Source organism: Rhinolophus sinicus, linkage group LG07 (genome assembly GCF_036562045.2).
Source record: "Rhinolophus sinicus isolate RSC01 linkage group LG07, ASM3656204v1, whole genome shotgun sequence".
Taxonomy (NCBI): domain Eukaryota; kingdom Metazoa; phylum Chordata; class Mammalia; order Chiroptera; family Rhinolophidae; genus Rhinolophus; species Rhinolophus sinicus.
The window spans coordinates 98,347,361-98,367,070 of NC_133757.1; the positions used below are offsets into that span (position 1 = coordinate 98,347,361).

At 39.4% G+C, this 19,710-nt stretch overlaps 1 protein-coding gene across 2 annotated transcripts in view; it reads right to left on the reverse strand.

Annotated features, from left to right (window-relative positions):
• Positions 1 to 19,710, reverse strand: part of MSRA (methionine sulfoxide reductase A) — a 333,781-nt gene that overhangs the window by 156,533 nt on the left and 157,538 nt on the right. For both annotated transcript variants that reach the window (XM_074338344.1, XM_074338345.1), the window contains exon 3: positions 11,922 to 12,041. In XM_074338344.1, coding sequence (XP_074194445.1) covers positions 11,922 to 12,041 — 120 coding nt within the window. The remainder of the gene's footprint in view (positions 1 to 11,921; positions 12,042 to 19,710) is intronic.

The window sequence follows — 19,710 nt, forward strand, 5'->3', positions numbered from 1 at the left end:
ACCTACCGTATGATTCTGTGACATCTGGAAAAGGCAAAACTATGAAGACAGTAAAAAGGTCAATGGTTGCCAGGGGATTGGGAGGACAGGGATGTAAAGGTGGGGGGCACAGAGGATTTTGAGGGCAGTAAAGTACTCTGTATGATACCATAATGATGGATATATGTCATTATACATCTGTTCAAACTCAGACTGACAACACGAAGAGTGACCTCTCATGTAAACTATGGACTCTGGGTGATAATGACATGTCAATGTGGGTTTATCAACTGTAACAAATGTACCCCTCTAGTGGGGGTGCTGATAATGGGAGAGGCTATTTGTGTAGAGGGGGAGGAAATACATGGGAAATCTCTGTACCTTCCTCTTAATTTTGCTGTGAAACCAAAACTGCTCTTAAAATATATATATTAATTTAAAAAAATTACTAAAGATCAGAAAAAGTAGCTTCTTCCCAATGCCCACCCCCACCCCTACCCCCTGTATGTTGCTTCACCATTTTACAACCTGACTTTCAAAAGTGGACAGATGGTTTTCCCTGGAGCATTTTCAAACTACAAATACAACCTACAAAGCCTTAAACAAGGTGACAGATTTTTTTTCTTGTGCACAAAGATATACAAGTTCAGTCACCTATACGATTTTTTTGTCAACCGACCCTTCAGGAGCAGAGCAGCTCCGCTGACAGGGGCATGGGTGTTCCAGTAGCTAACAGTTCCTTACCTCCCAGGACTGAGGAGGGGAGGGAGGGCTTTAAAATAAATACACTAAACAAGTCAGAGCTGAAATTTAAAATGGAAGGAGCATACGCGATTGGGAGAAACTGGATATTTCGGGCCCTTTGGCTACAAGACCTAGAAGTCATACAAAAACACCTATGCTTAGAGGTCCTAAGTACATTGAGGTGCCTGGGTACATTTCTAAGAAGGCAGAGAACGAACAGTCCCCTTTCTCATGCCTTCTAGCACTTTTTCTCTGGGTGGCCTCCGAGACGACTCTGGGGATTTCCATAACTTCCAAAGGGTTTCTCAAGGTGGCGGAGCTCTTCTCTTTACCACGTGTTTCAGCCCAGAATCAAGTTGTCTGGGCTGGTTTTCAACTGCTTTCTAGATTAGCTCCAAGGAGGCAATTGCTTGGCCTGAAGAATGAGGACAGTGTAGGAAGAAGCCCCCCACCCCCACCCCTTTTCTACTCAGAGTATCTTGGATACCGTTTTTTATATAAGACTTCTGTGCAAAATTTTTATCTGAAGAAAAAGATTCTAATGCTTAATACAAGTTTCAAAAATCACTGGAACAGACAATACCTAACATACATCCATCCCACTGGAATAAAAAGAAATCCATGTTTCTACAGATCAAGTTAAGTTCATCTAAATAGTTCCAGACAACCAGGTTTTTTAATAAACCATTTTCAAAATTCTACTTTATTCCTACAAGAACTTTACAAATTAAGCTAATATCTTTTAAAGTATCCCAAAATGCTGAAGAAAGGCATGTGAAAATTGTCTGAACCGTCTGAAATCCAAACCCTGTTTCTAAAATAAATACCATCAGAAGAGACGGCTGTTACCTCTGATGAGCGGGTGCCACGCTGGGCGACTGACTTACTGTTTCTGAGCACTTTGCATTATTGCAGGTGGGAGTCACAGCGCTGCTCTATTTCACAGGCCTGTGAAAGATCAGCCTGTGCAAATATTGTGTAGATACTATAAACCAGCAATTCACATAAGCTACTACTGTAATACCTGTTGAGGGGATTGCTATAAACTTTTCTAAACCGAAGATGGGCACTATATACTGAGTCATCAGTTCTTGTGAATTTTCTTTTAAGATGATGATGATGATAATACTAGTACTAGTGCTAGTACCAATAATAGTGGTACTGGGGTAGAAAAGCAACATATCCCTGACTGCAGGAAAGAAGGAGAAAAGGAAGAAAGAGGAAATGACCACACACACAAAAAAAAGGAAGGAGACAACTACAAATAAGTGTTCCGACACACAATGTGATATATAGATGATGGATTATAGAATTGTACACTTGAAACCTATGTAACTTTATTAACCATTGTCACCCCAATAACCTAGCTTTCATTTGTAAAAACTGGAGACATGGAGGTCAGTTCTGTCCTTCCGTGTTCCATGATGGAGCCCGCAATTCCACGCAGCAGAGGCCAGGATTTATTAAGCGAAGCTGAGCCCACACGTGAGGGACTCTGGTTTGTAACTGGTTCACATGCTGGTGAGGCCCAGGCAGACCGAAAGGCTGGCCGAGCGGACAGCAGTGACCCCTTCTGAGCTGCTCCATTCCTTCGGGGCGATTCGCTCAGAGGATGGGCCACGGTGTTTTCTTATGAATCCCTCTGCTATGATTTTAACTTGGCAGATGGGGCAGTCATTGACCCAGATATTTATTTTTAATGTAACTTAGGGGGAAAAACCTCATTCTAAGGCTCTAAAAATTGTCAGTCATTATGAAGTAATTAAGACCCAGAGTATCACATAAAATTCTTCGAGACGCTCAACCCCCTATAAGGTTATTTGCTCATAGTCCATGATAGCTTCATTATATGTGATTTGGAAAAAAAGAAATCAGTGTAGGCACATTCATCAATTGTTTCTGCAATTATGTTTTAAGAACTGCTTGCTATAGCAAATTCTTCTTAATCTCCCTTCTAAATCTTTGAGAATATAATCCTGAAACAAAGAAAAAAATAACCAATTTCTAGTGCTGAATGAGTATGAAGAATGTTTTTATTATCGTTCCTGTTCATTTAATTTATTTTCCATTTAAATGGCCGATTAGAATTTTACCATCAAATGTGCTGAAATACTGACATATTTAACTACTTCCAATCTGTTGGTCTGTTGACTTTTGACCACCACACCTGTGCGCAGCAGTGATTTAAGCTGCTCAAGGAAAGAGGTGAATTGAACAGCCAAACAAGGTACAGACTATGAAAATATTAAGGTCATATGATGAATACAATGAATATACAAGTCTTCAGGGAATCCATAAACCATCAAAATTCATTCACCACAATCACGTACTTAAATGACAGAGAACAGACACCATCATAACCGGAGGCTTGGACCAATGGACCCTACAAGGAAGAAAAGGCATGAACGCTTCCTTTACCATCTGAGGATGGAGTTTTGTGTTGCCTGGTGTTTTGGTGCTTGCCAGCTTTCTCTGCTGTGAAGCTACTAATATATAAAATCCTCATCCTCTGTGATGTCTAATGCTGGATTGAAATACCTGGGTGAACTCAAAATATCTCTAGCAAAGTATGCTTGTATCTATTTCGTTTCAACTTGGGGAACTTTGAATGACACTTTATCATGGTAGGTTCATCCTTCTGCGAGCACGAGAGACCATGTGGTTCTGTCAAAACGCTATGTACAGTCACGCTAATTTTGGAATCCAGGGGTGAAGGACACATGTGATGACAAAAAGTTGCTCTGAGTTCGGGAACACCGAATGAATGCATACTTCACTTCTCACAATGTCATCTCCCTTACAGATCGAAAACTGGAAAACAGATGTGAGTGAGATGATTATCAAGGTCTCCAGACCAGGCCCAGTGGATAAATCAATTAGCAGACTGTTTGTCCTGACTCTGCAGGCCCTTGGGGTCCACAGCCCAGGCTGGAAGTCAGATCTGTAGAAGCTTTGAGAGAAAGTGAGGCAACAACATTCTTGTTTAATGATTTTCCTTTCTCATTCCTAGGTCTGGGGGAAATCAGAGATGCCAAAGCATTGGTTAACAAGAGGGGCTCCTTGCAGACTCAACTGTCACACTCAGCTCTGCTCCTGGCTGTATCAGACAGCACTTAGAGCATCTAGCAGACATAACAACTGTTTATTAGAAAACCCAAGTACTCAATTTTTGGAAAAGAAAAAACAAAAAAAAAACAGCCCAACTGAAATGATAACCAAGACCTAGTTGACAAAAATATTGATGTCTTGAATTTTTAGCATTTCAAACTCAAAAGGCACTGTCACCCTGAATCCTGGATCCCTAGCCTCACTTAAAAAAGCATAATGGACACAGATTGTCCATTTAGGCTTCTAGCAACAGTGTGATGTAGGAAGACAAATTTTCAACCCTTCTTCTCAAATGTATCTCCCCAATCACTTTCTTTCTGCCTCAGTTTCCTCATCTGACAAAATAGTCACGGTGGTTTCCAAACATTTTAAAGAACTTTCTAAAATGAAATATTAGTCAAGACTACAATATATAATATAACTAAAAGGGTGAATGAGTTCTCCAAGCAGCTTAAATCTTTGCTATTTTGTTAAAGCATTTCATTATTCATGGACCCCCGAAGCACCTTCCTGGAGTCTGAGGGTTCTCTGGTCTCCCACTTTGAAAGCCAATGGGTTACAAGATGGCTAAGTCCCTTCCAGGTGTGAAATTGCCTTCACCCCTACCCCCACCCCCACGGCCTGTGCCCCAGGACTCCTGATGTCAGTTCTTCAGATGGTGTCCTTGTCAAGAAGTCAAGCTTGTCTTTTCTGGTGATTGAGTCTTAGAAAGTAAAACCTGCAGTTTTCTCATGACCTATATTTTGTCCTTTAAGGCAATGGGTCCATTCACTGAACTAATCTGTCTTGAACAGCTACGTGGATTTGTTGGGTGGAAGAGTTACATTTGGTCCTGGAAGTTATAACTATGAGTCACAGGATCCCTGATCTCAGGGCTTGTTTTCTGCCTGGTGGCTTGAGAGAGAGAAGCATTTTCATCCTGCTTGACTATCCTGCTACATGTTCAAGGTCAATTTTATGTCTAACATCAGAGAAGCGAAAAACAATCAAAGTGCTTAGCGCAAGAACGGAACACCAGAATTCTTGTATTTTCAGGGATACGTCAGTAACTTAGTAATTTACCTTGACTGACATTGAAATGAGTACAATAAGACTTACCATGCACTAAAAAGAGATTTAATGCAGTCTGCAAGGAATTTAGTTAAGAGTTTTACATCGGTTGGTAAAATCTGCTAATAACAACTCATCACCACTTCAAAGAAAAATGGGATCATTAAGCTCATGGAAGATACACAGACATGTACATCCACCCAAACACTTCAGAATAAGTCAAACTGAAAAAGTATACTGAGTTGCTCTATGGTAGTGGGGAAATTATTCAATGCTTTGTTAGAGCTCTGAAGCATCAGGGGAACGAGGATATGCATTTGGAGAGGCATGCGGGTATGAGCTGCTAAGAACACAGCAGAGGAGAAGAAGAAAATGGCTTCCTTTGTAATGCACGGTGCACAATTTGTGGGCTGACCCCCGTCCCCTGCCAAGCGATGTTGCATAACCCATCATTTTTAGCTTCAACATGCCCAAGAGCTAGAGTGGTCGAACATGTATATCCTCCACTTCCAATTGGAAATAATTTTATTTTCAAATAAGAACCTCATCGCAACTCGATTGGCTTCATTAAGCGGCACGGCCCCCATTTTGCAAGAGAGGAAACTGAGTCCAAGAAGTAAACATGACCTGGGCACTGACACCACTAGAAGGTGACATGAGGATTCCCACGCACCTCCTCCCGGACCCAGGCTCCTGCTCAGGACTTCTGCTGAACATGTCGCCTGAAAAATCCCCTGGAGTATTCTGTTGATAAAGAATCTGGGCCTCAGATTTTCTGTGGTGATTGTGTAAATCTCACTCACGAGAAAAAAGTTATACAGTCCCTTTCATGCTTCTAGTTTCGGTGCCTCTTGGCTGGGCAGATTTCTAGTAGCTTTTGAATAGACTACTAAACATGGAATTGTTCTGAACATCTGTAAGCAAAATACGCAAAGATATCACCCAGTGAATGAACATCCTGGGTTTTCTTGCCAGAAGTGGCGTTATTTGTGTATTAGGCTAATGCACTGACATTAACCCAGAATGCTTATCCATTGCAGAATGTCTTTTCATATTTTCATCTGTATAGTCATTATTATAAAATGTAAGAATAATTCTCTATCAGGGTATTCAGGAATGTGAATAGCTCAATTACTTCTAAAATCAATGTAGTAAAGCAACAGCATGCCAGTTAATCAGTTGGTTTGCATAACAAATGTTTGAGAAGGAGGGAGGGAGAGAGGGAGGGAGAGAGAGAGAAGAGAGAAGAGAGAAGAGAAAGCCAGGGTCTGCACAATTCTTTAAAACAAACACGAAAGCTCAAGCTCTTATTTGACTATAGAGAAAGAATTCTGGAAGACAGGTACTAGCATTGCTCAACTTGGTATCATAACCTGCCCCTAATTCCTACTACAATGTATGTGGTACATTCTCAATAAAGGGTGGACTTAATTCATCCAAGAAAATCTACATGCAATCTAGGCTCCTCGTGGCTGTTCCATTCCAGGTTTCTGTGGGTTCTCCTGTGCCACGCAGACACTGAGCTTTCAGAGAACACCAAATGAATGAATGCATCCTCGGAAATCATTTTAGGAACAGAATGCTGGCCACTAAGACTTAAAATTATTTCTCAGCATATCTCTTAGAGACAGACCTGAGACACAAGAAAGGGCTGCCAAACGGTGGCTGTGAATGATACCACTCGCCTTCAAGCTGAGACTGGCCTCCTCGCGCAGGAGTTGGCAGCTCTCTGAGAGCTCAGAATTCAGGTCTGAAACATCTAGGGGAGGTAACGTTCTCAGCCTGTGAGCTCTGGGTATGGTGCTAAGTGATGAACCCAAGGAAGAGAAGTTTAAATGCCTGTTAGAGGAGGATGGTCATTTTGGAAACAGGTTTACATAAAATGATGACACATGTGAGGGGTGAGGTGTCTCCAGCGAAAGGCGAGGAGGCAGTCACAACCTTTAGAAAATCACGGTGGTCTGACTTCTGACTCTGAGCTTTGAGGTCGAAAACTCCACTCTCTTCATTTAATTCAACCCAAGGTTAATCCAATATGGAGAGAATGACCTGTGTAGACTAAACTCATAATAGACTGAGATACACACAGCTCAGGATGGCATTTAATTGAATCCGAAATGAGAATTAGAACTGCCTGGCTGACTGAACTGGTCTCTTTATTGTCTTTCTGCAAATAACAGCCACAGGAGGGCAAAGGAAAGATGAGAAGTTTCTATAGAGCGTGAATCAGAAGAAGAGGAGTTAGTGATAGAACTTAAAAGCATCATGGTGTCAGGCTCTGGGAATGTCCAGCAGTCAAACCTTACAGAGTAACCCACAGGGTACCAGCAGGACTTCCCCTTTCCCAGGCCGGCCTGGCTGACCAGCCTCCCTACCGAGATCCTCTGTTTTTCCTTTTACATATGTCAGGGCATTCCATCAGCTTACTCTGAGGTCCTACAGACCTAGAAGCCAAACTCTCTCCTAAGCGACTGCGTTATAGGCTTATTTTATACTTTCATTCCCAAAGGGCAACTTGATTGCAAATTCTTGAGGGATGACTGTCCCCTTATATCTTCTACATATATCAGGCAGATCAGCCAGCATGGAAAGGACCCATTGGTGAGCCTTTAATGAATGTTCTGCTTACATGTCAGAGTCAGCTCTATCCATGTGTCACCATGGGGCTCACCTCCTCCCTTGTCTGTTAGAAGACATATAGCTTTTCTATGTTCCTAATTGCAACACCAGCTCAGGTTTGAGAATAACAGGGCCATCCACAGCCACACAGAAATACCACTCAGACATTAATATGAAGCCCGCTTTTACACTGGTTCATTCATTCATCCCAAAGCTGTGCACACTCACGAGCAAGCGGGCGCGACAAACTACAGTCAACAGTTCTGGTTCCATGCTTCTGATAACTGACCTGTGTGTCAAGACAATGCTTGCGGAAGCTCTGACATTCGTCATCGTGTGATAGTTTAGCAGTGGGAGTGTGCGGAGTGGCAAAGCAGGTCCTAAGGATTTTGAGAACCCCCTCCTGAGTGCTACCCCTGTACGTCAGGCACCAGCCCCAAGAAACCAAATGGTAATGTAGGCTCAAGTGTATTGCTATATGAGACGAGAAATTTGCCAAGCAACTCAGGTCCTTACGCTTCTTGAATGAATGAATGAATGAATGAATGAATGAATGAATACAGACATACATACATGCATGCATACATACAGACATACATACATACATAACTTTCCAAAGACTCCTGGGTTGTGACCAAAGTTTTACAAAGTTAATTATAAATACAAGAATAAGTAATTTTGAAATTAATGCAAATACTGAAGCATAGACTGATACTTCTCTCGCATGAAACCTCAGCAATTATTATGTATCCTAATGGAGACTTGGTTTTTCTTCCGTAAAAGTTAGACCCCTCCAGGGCTGACTTGTTCAACAAGGCTTTGAGCACCTAAGGTTTCAGTGGGGAGGCCCAGCCAGTATAACTTGCTTTCTGTCTTCCCCATTCTCTGCTCTGTCAAAAATCTTTAATTAGCTGGTTACCATAATTACTCTAGCTAGGGACCTTGTTTGTTCTCCTTCCCTGCTATTCCCAGGGATCTAAAGGCTCTACCACTTCCGAGCCAGAGGGACCTTTCTATCACAGCTTCTCTCTGCCTTTTTGTTTTTCCCTTTCATGATCAGAACAACAACAAAAAAGCCTAGGGAAAGAAATCATCTCTCCTTCTGTGTCTGGGTAAGACTCTATAACTATCTATTCCCAATCAGGAACAAGTTTCCATGACAACCATGCTTCCTGATGCCACCTCTAACTTAGCAGACAGTGTTCACATCATAGACGGTTCTTTACCAAGCTCCCGGGTTTCTATACTTCACTATTGCTAGAGGCCTCTAACACACCAGCTGTTTGCGTGAACTGTATCTTAAAAGGGTTTTGTCTTTTTCCCTTCTAAACATCAGAACGACAAAACAATGCCTGGAATGTTCTTCACAGTAGTTATTAAAAAGCACACCAATATATTAAAAAGTATAGGCATGAGGGATAGACAAGAAAGAGAAGATGTGAATAGGTGACTGGAGGATCACTGGGACACGATGACACTTGGGTGACTTACACCACGGTCAATAGCACAAACTTTGAGCTAAGAGCTAACAAGCTTGAGATTCCTGCTACATAGACCCTGGGTAAGTTACTTTTTCTCTGAGCTGCAGCACTCCCTCTATAAAAGACAGACACTGAGACACCTTATGGAACTGTTTGGAAGATTACATGGTAAAAAACGAAGATGCAAAAAGTGCTTATTACAGTATCTGGCACATAGTAGGAGTTCAACAAAGGGGCATTATCATGTCATTGTGAGGATGGAGAGTTGAACTGGAACGAGTCTGAGCAAACAAGCAATCACAATATTCTAATAGATTATTAACATATTTTGCTGGGGAATAATAGTATACGCAGTAGATATTTGGAGATTTTCTTAGCAACCTTTTCTCTTAAGCTATTAAATCATGTCTGCAATTACAGGAAGGCATCTATTTATTTCCATTCCTGAGACTTAAGAGGATACACCTGGGCAATCTCCAGGGTTCATCTAAATCTTTCTATTTATAGCTCTGCATAAGCATTTGTTTAATTCTGAAACTGAAGCAAAGTAAAAAAATGGATTAACTATTAAAGTATTTGTTCAATATTCCCCACATTCTTAACACTAATCAAAACATTGCAATTCTCTAGAGGCAAGAAAAACAAGAACATGTATATTTTTATAAAATTTTCATTGCTGCACAGCTCAAATTTCATTTCAAAATAAGAATTCATATCGTAGAAAACATTCAACATGCTCATTATTGAACAAACTTCCATATTCCAACTCCTCCCCCACCTTCACTCCACAGTACCCTCAGCTGAGAGGGCCCTCACAAGTAAAACTAATTCAAAACTTATTTTACAAGGTAAAACTGTTTTTGCATTTTTAAAATCCCTTTTCTGTCAATATGGTGGACTATATATCTAGATAAACCCTCCTTATTAAGAACTCTTATGATAGTGAATAAAATATTCTTTAAAAATGTGTTTTATAGTATGGACATTCCTCAAAATACTAAAAATAGAATTATCATATGACCCAGCAATCCCTCTTCTGGGTCTCTCTCCAAACAAAATGAAATCAGTACCTCGAAGTGATATCTTCATTCCCATATTCACTGCAGCTTTATTCACAATAGCTAATAGCCAAGAAATGGAAACAACCTAAGTGTCCATCAACAGATGAATAAATAAATCGTGGTATATACACAATGGAATATTATTCAGTCTTAAAAATTAAGGAAATCCTCCACTTGCAACAACATGGATGAACCTGGAGATCATTAATGCTAAGTGAAATAAAGGCAGACACAGAAAAAAAAATATTGCATGTGAGATACTTATAAGTGGGATCTAAAAAAGTCCAGCTCAGAAACAGAAAGTAGAATGGTGGTTACCAGGGGGAAGAGTAGGGGGAATTGGGGACATGTTGGTCAAAGGATACAAACTTTCAGTTACGTAGGATAAATTAGTTCTGGAGATCTAATGCCCACCATTCTGACGACAGTTAATAATACCGTATTATATATTTGAAATTTGCTAAGAGGGTAGATGGCAGGTGCTCTCACCACACACACAAAAAAAACAGTATGTGATGAGATGGATATATTAATTAGCTTGACATATCATGTTGTATACCTTAAATATATACAATTTTTATTTTAAAAATTTTAAAAATAATTAAGAAAAAAATGTATTTTAAATGCTACCTGAGCTGGCAGAGAAGTAAAGGAAATCCTTGAAGGCCAGAAACAAAAAAATCCAGAGATGGGATCTGGATTTTGAGCTAGAATGTGCCATGGGGGCATCTGCCTATCCTAGCCACCAATTTTTTTTTTTCTATAAAAGGCCAGATCATAAATATTTTAGATTGTTAGGGCATACAGACTCTTGCATCTGCCATTGTGGTATGAAAGCAGTCATAGATAATATGTAAATAAATGAGTGTGACCATGTTTCAATATAATTTTACTTATATAAACAGGCAGCAGGCAGGATTTAGCCTGCAGGCCATAGTTTGTCAATCCCTTCATTATAGCCTGGCTTTTAATATTTTTAACCTCAGGAAAACATGTCTGGTATATGACATGCCTGTCCCATGTGCTAGGCTTTTGCAGTAATGGCCCCAATTTCTTCATACCTTCCTGTACACATGCCTCTGGGAAGTCCCTCCTGTATTGACTCTGGGCTAGACCACGTGACTTGTTTTGGCCATGGGACAACAGTAAATGTGACAGCAAAAAGACTTGAAAAGTGTTAGCAGAACAGGGCTTGTCCTCTGTTGCTGCTCTGGGGACCTCTGCACCCAGCCAGGGTGACCAGGCCAGCCTGCTGATGACACATGGTACATCATTCCCATGGCCACAGCCAACAGCAAACATTGAACAATAGCTATCAGTTGCCAGACATATGAGTGAAGCCATCCAGAAACAACTAGCCCATAGGCAACCCACTAGTTGACTGAAGTCACTTGAGTGAGTCTAGACAACACCAGCAGAAGAACCGCCAAGCTGAGCACAGCCTAAATTGCTCACTCACAGAATCATAACCTAATAAATGGTTGTTTTAGTGATTACGTTTTGGGGTGATTATTCTGCAGCAAAAGCTAAATGATACATTCCATAGGATGTTTGTTATCTTCTAAAAATATAGAGGCCAAGAAGTCTATTTACAGAAATGGGAAAGAGAAGACAGAGAAAACACAAAAAAATTAGTATGTCCATTTTAAAGATCCTATTCACCTGCCAGCAGAGGCAAGCGCTTCCTTGTTTTTGTTTTGTTTTTTAATATTAAATCAGTGTCTGTTTGTTTGTTTGAAGGAGGGTGCAGCTCACAGTGGCCCATGCGGGGATCAAACTGGCAACCTTGGTGTTATTAGAACCATGCTCTAACCCACTGAGCTAACCGGCCACTCCTCCTTGCTCCTCCTTGTAATATGATAAAACAAATTCCTCCTACCTGAGCAGACTTCTTCGTAAGTAGGATTAGAAGTGAAGCCTCCTGCAAAACCAACTTGAGTTGAATATACTCCTTTCAGGGTCCAGAATTTCCTCTCAGCTCCCCAAAAACAGCCCATTCCTAAGAAAAACATAAGATACTGATTAGTCCTTTTGCATATTAGAAGCTCTGTTACACTAGAAAAGAGATGTTGTTCCTGTCATTTAGTAATCAAACATGACTAAGATTTTATCTTTTAAAGAAGAACTTCTAACATTTAAAAATAATTTTATTTAAGATTATTTGCATATAATGTCTGCTTTACAAAACATAGAAAGCCTCCCATTTTATTTATTCATTCATTTTAATTAAAATTTACTAGGGTGACAATGGATAGTAAAATTTCATAGATTTCAAGTGTACAATTCTGTAATACATCATCTATATATCACATTGTGTATTCACCACCTAGAGTCAGTTCTTCTATCACCATACATTTGACCTCTTTTACCCTCATCTATTGTCCCTCCTCCCCCGTCCCCTCTGGTAACCACTAAACTGTTGTCTGTGTCTATGAGTTTGTGTTTATTTGCTTGTCTTGTTCCTTTGTTGGAAAGCCTCCCATTTTAATGGAGTTAGTAAAGCTACACTTTTCCAAATAACATAGTAAAAGGATAACTGTATTTGATGATGACCACACTCAATTCATTATGGACTCATCAAACATAACAACTTGCATTAATAGTAGAAAAAAAATAAGAGCGGTAACACTATAGAAAGGTAACACTAAACTACTGATTTAAATGGGAAAACTTCCCAAATCAACACAGATTGACACAGTATTCAATTAACAATTTCACATAAGTGTCCTGTTTTTTTTAATTAAATCATTCTAAACTTTCATGTGATAAATCACTGTTCCCCAAAAAGAACATTTTCTGAGTTCTGTTACCGAATATAATGAATGAGGAAAGAGAGAGAAAGACAAAGGCAGGGAAAGAGGGAACAACAAACAAAGAAACTCACAAAAATAGCATTCTATTCAATTAGCAAACATGGTGCTCATACCAGTAGTTACTGGATTCCTATCATAAAAATTAAGACCTATATCCCAAGAACACATGTACATACACACATCAAAATTGGTGACTTACATTTCCCTGAGCTCAAAATAAAGAACCCTCATTTTCTACCATGAATTTCTGAACTGTCCACAAGTACTACTTGTGGCCAATTTCTAGATGTAAACAAGTTTAGTGTCTCACTCAAGTTTTATATGGCATTAGTAAGTCATATATAATTAAGACGTTGGGTAGAACAACAGTTGGCAAATTAATGTATGCCTCCTACTTCAACAATCACTATTTGCTAGATTTGATGCCACAGCTGAAAGAAAAATTAGAAGTTACTGAAATTCTTGACACTTATTGATATTCTACCTTAAAAATTCAGAGCAGAAATAACCAAAAAACAATGTGCATAATGTTACATATCATACAAAAATATATTTTCTCATATGTGAGGGGAAATATACCAGCCAAAAATAGGTTAACAGTTAAAAAAATATAATAGAGCCAAATGATGAAATTTGATGCAGTTAAAAAATCACTATTGTGATAATAACGCAACTTGGAAATATGTATATGAGTATATCATTATTACCTAAAGCTAAATTTACAAAGAGAAAATAATTATGTGCATGTTTTTATTACAACTATGAAAAAATATTCAGACCAAAGTAGACTAGAAGGAAATACACAGTTATAACCATGATTGTATTACCATGGTGAGAATATAAAAATATTTGTTCATTTTTCAAGCTTTTCTGTAATAGATTCATATTATTTTACAAATTAAAAATGTATACATTGTTTAAAGGAAAGCAAAGAATTCAAAGACAAACATAAGCATATGCATTATTTGAGTTACACACTGCTAGGTACCATTTTTTCCTGTTTGCAAGGGAATTGTTAGCTGCCAGTGAATGTAACTATTTACTGAGTACTTATAAAAACTGAGTATCCTCAAGTCTCTGGAACAAGGACTCACTATTAATTTTATTTCATTGCATTCCTGGGGTGAGGGAATTACATTAGTCAGGATTCTCCAGAGAAACAGAACCAATAGGACATATGGTGACATATACAGGGAGAGGTTTATTATGAGGAATTGGCTTCCACAGTTATGGAGGTTGAGAAGTCCCATGATCTACAAACTGCCAGCTGGAGACCTAGGAAGCTGGGACTATAATTCCAGTCCACACCCAAAGGCCTGATAACCAGGAGCACCAATGTTCAAGGGCAGGAGAAGATGGAAGTCCCAGCTCAAAGAGAGACAATGAATTCACTCTCCTGCTGCCATTTTATTCTATCCAGGCCCTCAATGGATTGAACGATGCCCACCCAGGTTGGTGAGGGAGGCCTTCTTTACGCAGTCTAACGATTTAAATGCTCATCTCTTCCAGAAACATCCTCAAAGACCCATCCAAAAATGATGTTTTACCAGCTATCTGAGCACCCTTTAGCCAGCTCAAGATGACACATAAAATTAACCATCACAGGAATAATAACAGGAAAGCTCTGGAGAAGGATAGGCAAAAAGTGAACTGGGCAGCATTACAGCACATAAAAGGTCACAAATGCACCGAGTTGTGCAGTGTACCAAGCTGAAGGCACTCAACTCCCAGAAGTTCAGAGGACGGTGGGGTTCGTTGAATAAAATTTCTATTTCATACAATGACTACCAGCGACGGTACCAGGAGAACTGCAAGCCTTCAGTATTCTATGCACAGGGTACATGATGGGCTATTTTGGCAGTCAGCTTATATCCTGACCATTGTCTACAGTTCCACACAGATGGCCCCAGACTATGTCCTCTGTATTTTCACTATATCCTCATGGTGTAGGTTTATAAAATTGAAATGGTCTTGGGCAAACCAAACAAAATACTTGCTGCAAGTAGAGAGATATTTAATCCCCTTTTGATGTTTAACAGGAATCAAGAAAAGACCCCTGCTAGAGGAAGTAAGACCTCCAATGTCCCCAGGGTGGCCCACGTGTGGCAGAAATAATAACCTCCAGAACCTGGTGTGCAATCAATGTCAAAATTCCTGGAGACGAATTTAACTTAGAAAAGGGGTTGTTGGAAGAATAAAACTCCTCCTTGAAGCAATCAAATGTTGTATCTACTGCCTTCCAGTATAGCCTAAGCATTCTATTATTTGGTTGTGTGTGTGTGTGTGTGTGTGTGTGTGTGTGTGTGTGTGTGTGTTGTGTGTGTGTTTAAACAAAGAAAACAGGATTATTTATGGCAGAGTTCTCAGAATTTACAATTGCCTAGTGAACATAAATATCATCAAAGAAGATACAGTATGTACTATTTTCTTTAAAATATTTTATATTTTTAACATTTTATTATAAAGTAAAACACAAATACAGAAAAACCACACAAAAGAAATGCACACATCAATGATTATTAGGTTAATGTCCTTGTAACCACCACCCTAGTCAAGATATAAAACTATGCAATCCACCCCAGAAATCCTTCTTTGCATCACACCTCAATCCCAACACCTTTCCTCCCCTCAAAAGTAACCACTATCTGATTTTGTAACAGTCATTTCCTTATGTATCTTTATATTTTTATCACTCCATTTGTCCATCCTAATACTATAGCTTGGCCTTGCTAATTTTTAAAATTTTGATGTCTTTAAGTTCTTTTAATCGACAAGTTCCCTCTCCATTCTTTTCCTTTTAATATCCATTGAAGAAAACATGGACCACTTAATCTGCAGAGTTTCCCAGTGTGGGTTTTGTCATTTGCATTCTCATGGCCAATTCAACTTCTTAATTTACCCTCAGTATTTCCTGCAAATTTGCAGCTGGAGTCAGAGGCTTGATCAGACTCAGATTTCATCCTTTGGCAAAACTATGTGGTACTATGTCCTTTTTTTTAACTTAAAAAAATATTTCCAGCTTTACTGAGATATAACTGACGTATGGCATTGCATAAGTTTAAAGTAGACAATGTGACCATTTGACACACACACACACACACACACACGTATATATGTGAAATTATTACAATAAGGTTAATTAACACATCCATCACAAGAAGCTTAGTTTCTTAAATGAGAAAAGGCATTTCAAGATCATGATCTGGGTACTTGTGATGCTTATTGCAGAGTGCCCCGCCATGGGACACCAAGACACCAGGTGGTTGGAATTGCTCATCAAAATCCAAGTCCTGTCAGACCCACCAAATCCTAAGGTAATAGGAATGCAGCAAGAATCCATCATAAAACAGCCATTGTACATCAGGAATCATACGTGAAGAGAGCCAGAGGGCGTGAGCAAGCAGGATGACTAGGTAGCCAGCCTCTCAGAGCATCCATCAGGGATGCCCTCTCACAGCATCCATCAGGGATGCACCAACCACTCCCTCAGTTCACACCTGTGGCTGTATGAGGATGCTACACACTCAGCTGAAGGATGAGAAAAAGGTTGGATTTTTGTTTTATGATTGTTTGATTTATACGTTAGGATGCAAGCCAAAAATGCATAGCAGCCTCACTGTGGTCCCACTCAGGAGTGGCCATAAAAGATAATGGTAAAGGAAAATCCTCCCAACTGGTGACCTTCAAGCAGTGTACCAGTCACCCACTTCATGTGGAAGGAAAAGTAGCCCAAGTGTAGAATATATATGAATTCATAGGCCGTAGCCATTGGCTTAGCTGGCTAGTGAGAATCCAGAAACAAAATGACTGAAAGATCAGGAACAAGGAAATCTGAGGTAGAAGCACATGGACACACATGCAGGAGTGAGTGTGCAACATAAAGATGTTTGCGTCACATGTTGATGCCAGCCACAGGGCCTCCACCAAGAAAGAGGCACCAAACAGCAAAGTGGACAAAATGACCTGGCTGGTGGACATCAGTCAGCCTATTTCACTGCCACACATGGGCACAATAATGGACTCCTACATACCAAGTCTCATCCACTATCGCCACCACCAAATGTCCAACCTTCTAACAACAGATCTTCTCTAAGTGCCTTATGTAGCATCATTTCTCAAAGGGATCAACCAGCCACTAAGTGACAAGGGGGGAGATGCTGGGCTTCTTCCATGCTGAAAGGGCCAGTGGTTTGTTCTCAAAGTAACACACACATAGTTCAAGTAGGGGTTTCACTTTCCCACCTTCAGAATTTCAGCCAGATACTAGCCCATAGAATATTACGTCAAACCAGGGAACCCAGTTTAGAGCACAGAAGATGCAGCAGTGGACCCATGACTACCGTTTCCACCTATCTTATTATATCCCACCCCACCCAGAAGCTGCCATTGATAAAGCACTGCAACAGACCAGAGCAGTTCAGAGAGAATACTCTGGGAGGTTGGGGTGATACCTTTGAGAACACTGAATATGCCCTGAATCAAAGACCCCAAAGGTACTGGGGCACCATGTTCCCCAGAAGAATACATGTAGTAGGAAAACAAGGAATGGAAACATCACTGTACTTATCATCATCCCAGTGAACTATTAGTGGACTTTGTACTTCCTGTCCCACAACTCTTTGCTCTGCAGTTAGAGGTCCTGGTCCCCAGAAAGGTACACGTTCATCAGAGAACACAGCAAGAGTTCACTGAATTATATGCTGCCACTGTTGCCTAGGCATTCTGGGGTCCCTGTGTCCAGGGAAAAACAGGCAGAAAGAGCTTACAGGCAGAACTGACCCACAAGAAATGTAGGCGATCTCCATTGGGCCTTGCAAACATTGGGTGTTAGAAGTTACACAATTATTTGCCAATCATATGGGTTTAAAAATTGTAACTTATTGTGATTTTAACATTACTTGGCTAATTACCAGTAAGGTTGAGCATCTTTTCATATTGTATATTGGCCGTTCATGTTTGCACTTTTGTAAATTGCTTTTGTTCATTTTTGTATTAGGTTATTATATTTTTCTTGTTGATTTGTTGGAGTTTTTATATATTCTGAATACTAATTTTTTGTCAATTTTATGTTTGCACAGATCATTTTGTATCTGATTTGCCTTTTACCTTCACTTATGACGCCTATTGTCATGCAGATGTTTTAAATTTTAATTGTGGTTAAATTTCTCTACATTTCCCTTTTTTTGACTTTCAAAAGTTTTATTTCCTTCTTAGAAAGTAGCAATTATCTTTTCAAATTTTTTAAATTTAACTATCAAACTTTTTCACCAATTATGAGAAAGTCAGGATTTCCTAGCTCTTCTTTTTAAGTTTTATTAAACTTTTGGGGTGACATTGATTAGTAAAATTACATAGCTTTCAAGTGTATAATTCTGTAATACATAATTCTATAATACATTATATAATACATTATGTGTTACATAATATATAATATACATTGCATTGTGTGTTCACCACCCAAAGTCAATTCTCCTTCCATCACCAAATATTTGACCTCCTTTCCATCTTCTACCACTCCCCTCCCTCTTTACCCTCTGGTAACCACTAAACTATTGTCTGTATCTATGGGTTTTTGTTTGTCTCGTTCATTTGTTGCTTTCAGTTTTATATGCCACATGAGTGAATTCATATGGTTCTCGATGTTTTCTGACATATTTCACTTAACTTGATAATCTCAAGATCCATCCATGTTGTTACAAATGGCAGTATTTCATCTTTTCAGATGGCGAGGAGTATTCCATTGTACATATATATCACGTCTTCTTTCTCCATTCATCTATCAAAGGACACTTCGGTTGTTTCCATATCTTGGCCATTGTAAATAATGCTGCAATGAACACAGCAGTACATATATCTTTATAGATTAATGTTTACAGATTTTTTGGGTAGATACCCAGAAAAACTTTTTTTGTGTATCATGCATAAGAATTCTTTCCATACATTAAAGTTCTAAAGATAATATCCTATATTTTCAGAAGTTTTAAAGTTTTGATATTCATTTACCTTGCTAATTCATCTGGAAATAATTTTTTGTGAAGGAAATGAGGTACAGATTCAATTTAATTTGTTTCCATATAGATAACTCAGTATCAAAATAAATTATTAGTTATTAATCCATTCTTTCCCCACTTATCTCTAATGTTATCTCTATTATGTCTTTATAAGTGGTCCGATTTCTGGGCTACCTAGTATGTTCCATTCATTTGTCTAGTCCTGCACCAATAATATACTGTTCTTCATTCATTTACTCAACAAATATTTATTTATTCATTGCCTACTATGGGCTGAGAAGTGCTCTAGGCACTTGGAATACACGAGTGAACAAAACAAAGACCCTACCTTCTTGTAGTGCTTACACGCTAGTGGTGAAAGGCGGATGATAAACACTAAAACTAATAAAGAAGTACATGATATAGCAAGTTAAATGCCATAAAGAGCTTTTTCTTTTTTTTTCATGTAGAGCAGAGTCAGAGGGGTCAGGAGTACTGGGGAGGCTGCAATGTTAAATAAGGTGTTCAAAGTGGGCCTCAAAGAGATGGTGACTTCAAATGAAGACTTGAGCACAGAGAGGCAGTCACCCATTCAGATATCAAGGGTACAGGTGTTCCAGGCAGAGGAAACAGTCACTACAAAGGCATCAAGAATATGCCTGCTGTGTTTAAGGGGTGGGAAAGAAGCCAGTGGCCTGGGTGGAGAGAGTACGGAACGTAGTGGGACATAATCAATAATCCAGATCATGTAGGCCTTGTGGGCTACTATAAGGACTTGGGATTTTTTCCTCTGAGTGAAATGGATTGCCATTATTGAGTTTTGAGCAGGAGAGGGATGATGTAACTTATGTTTCACAATGATAAC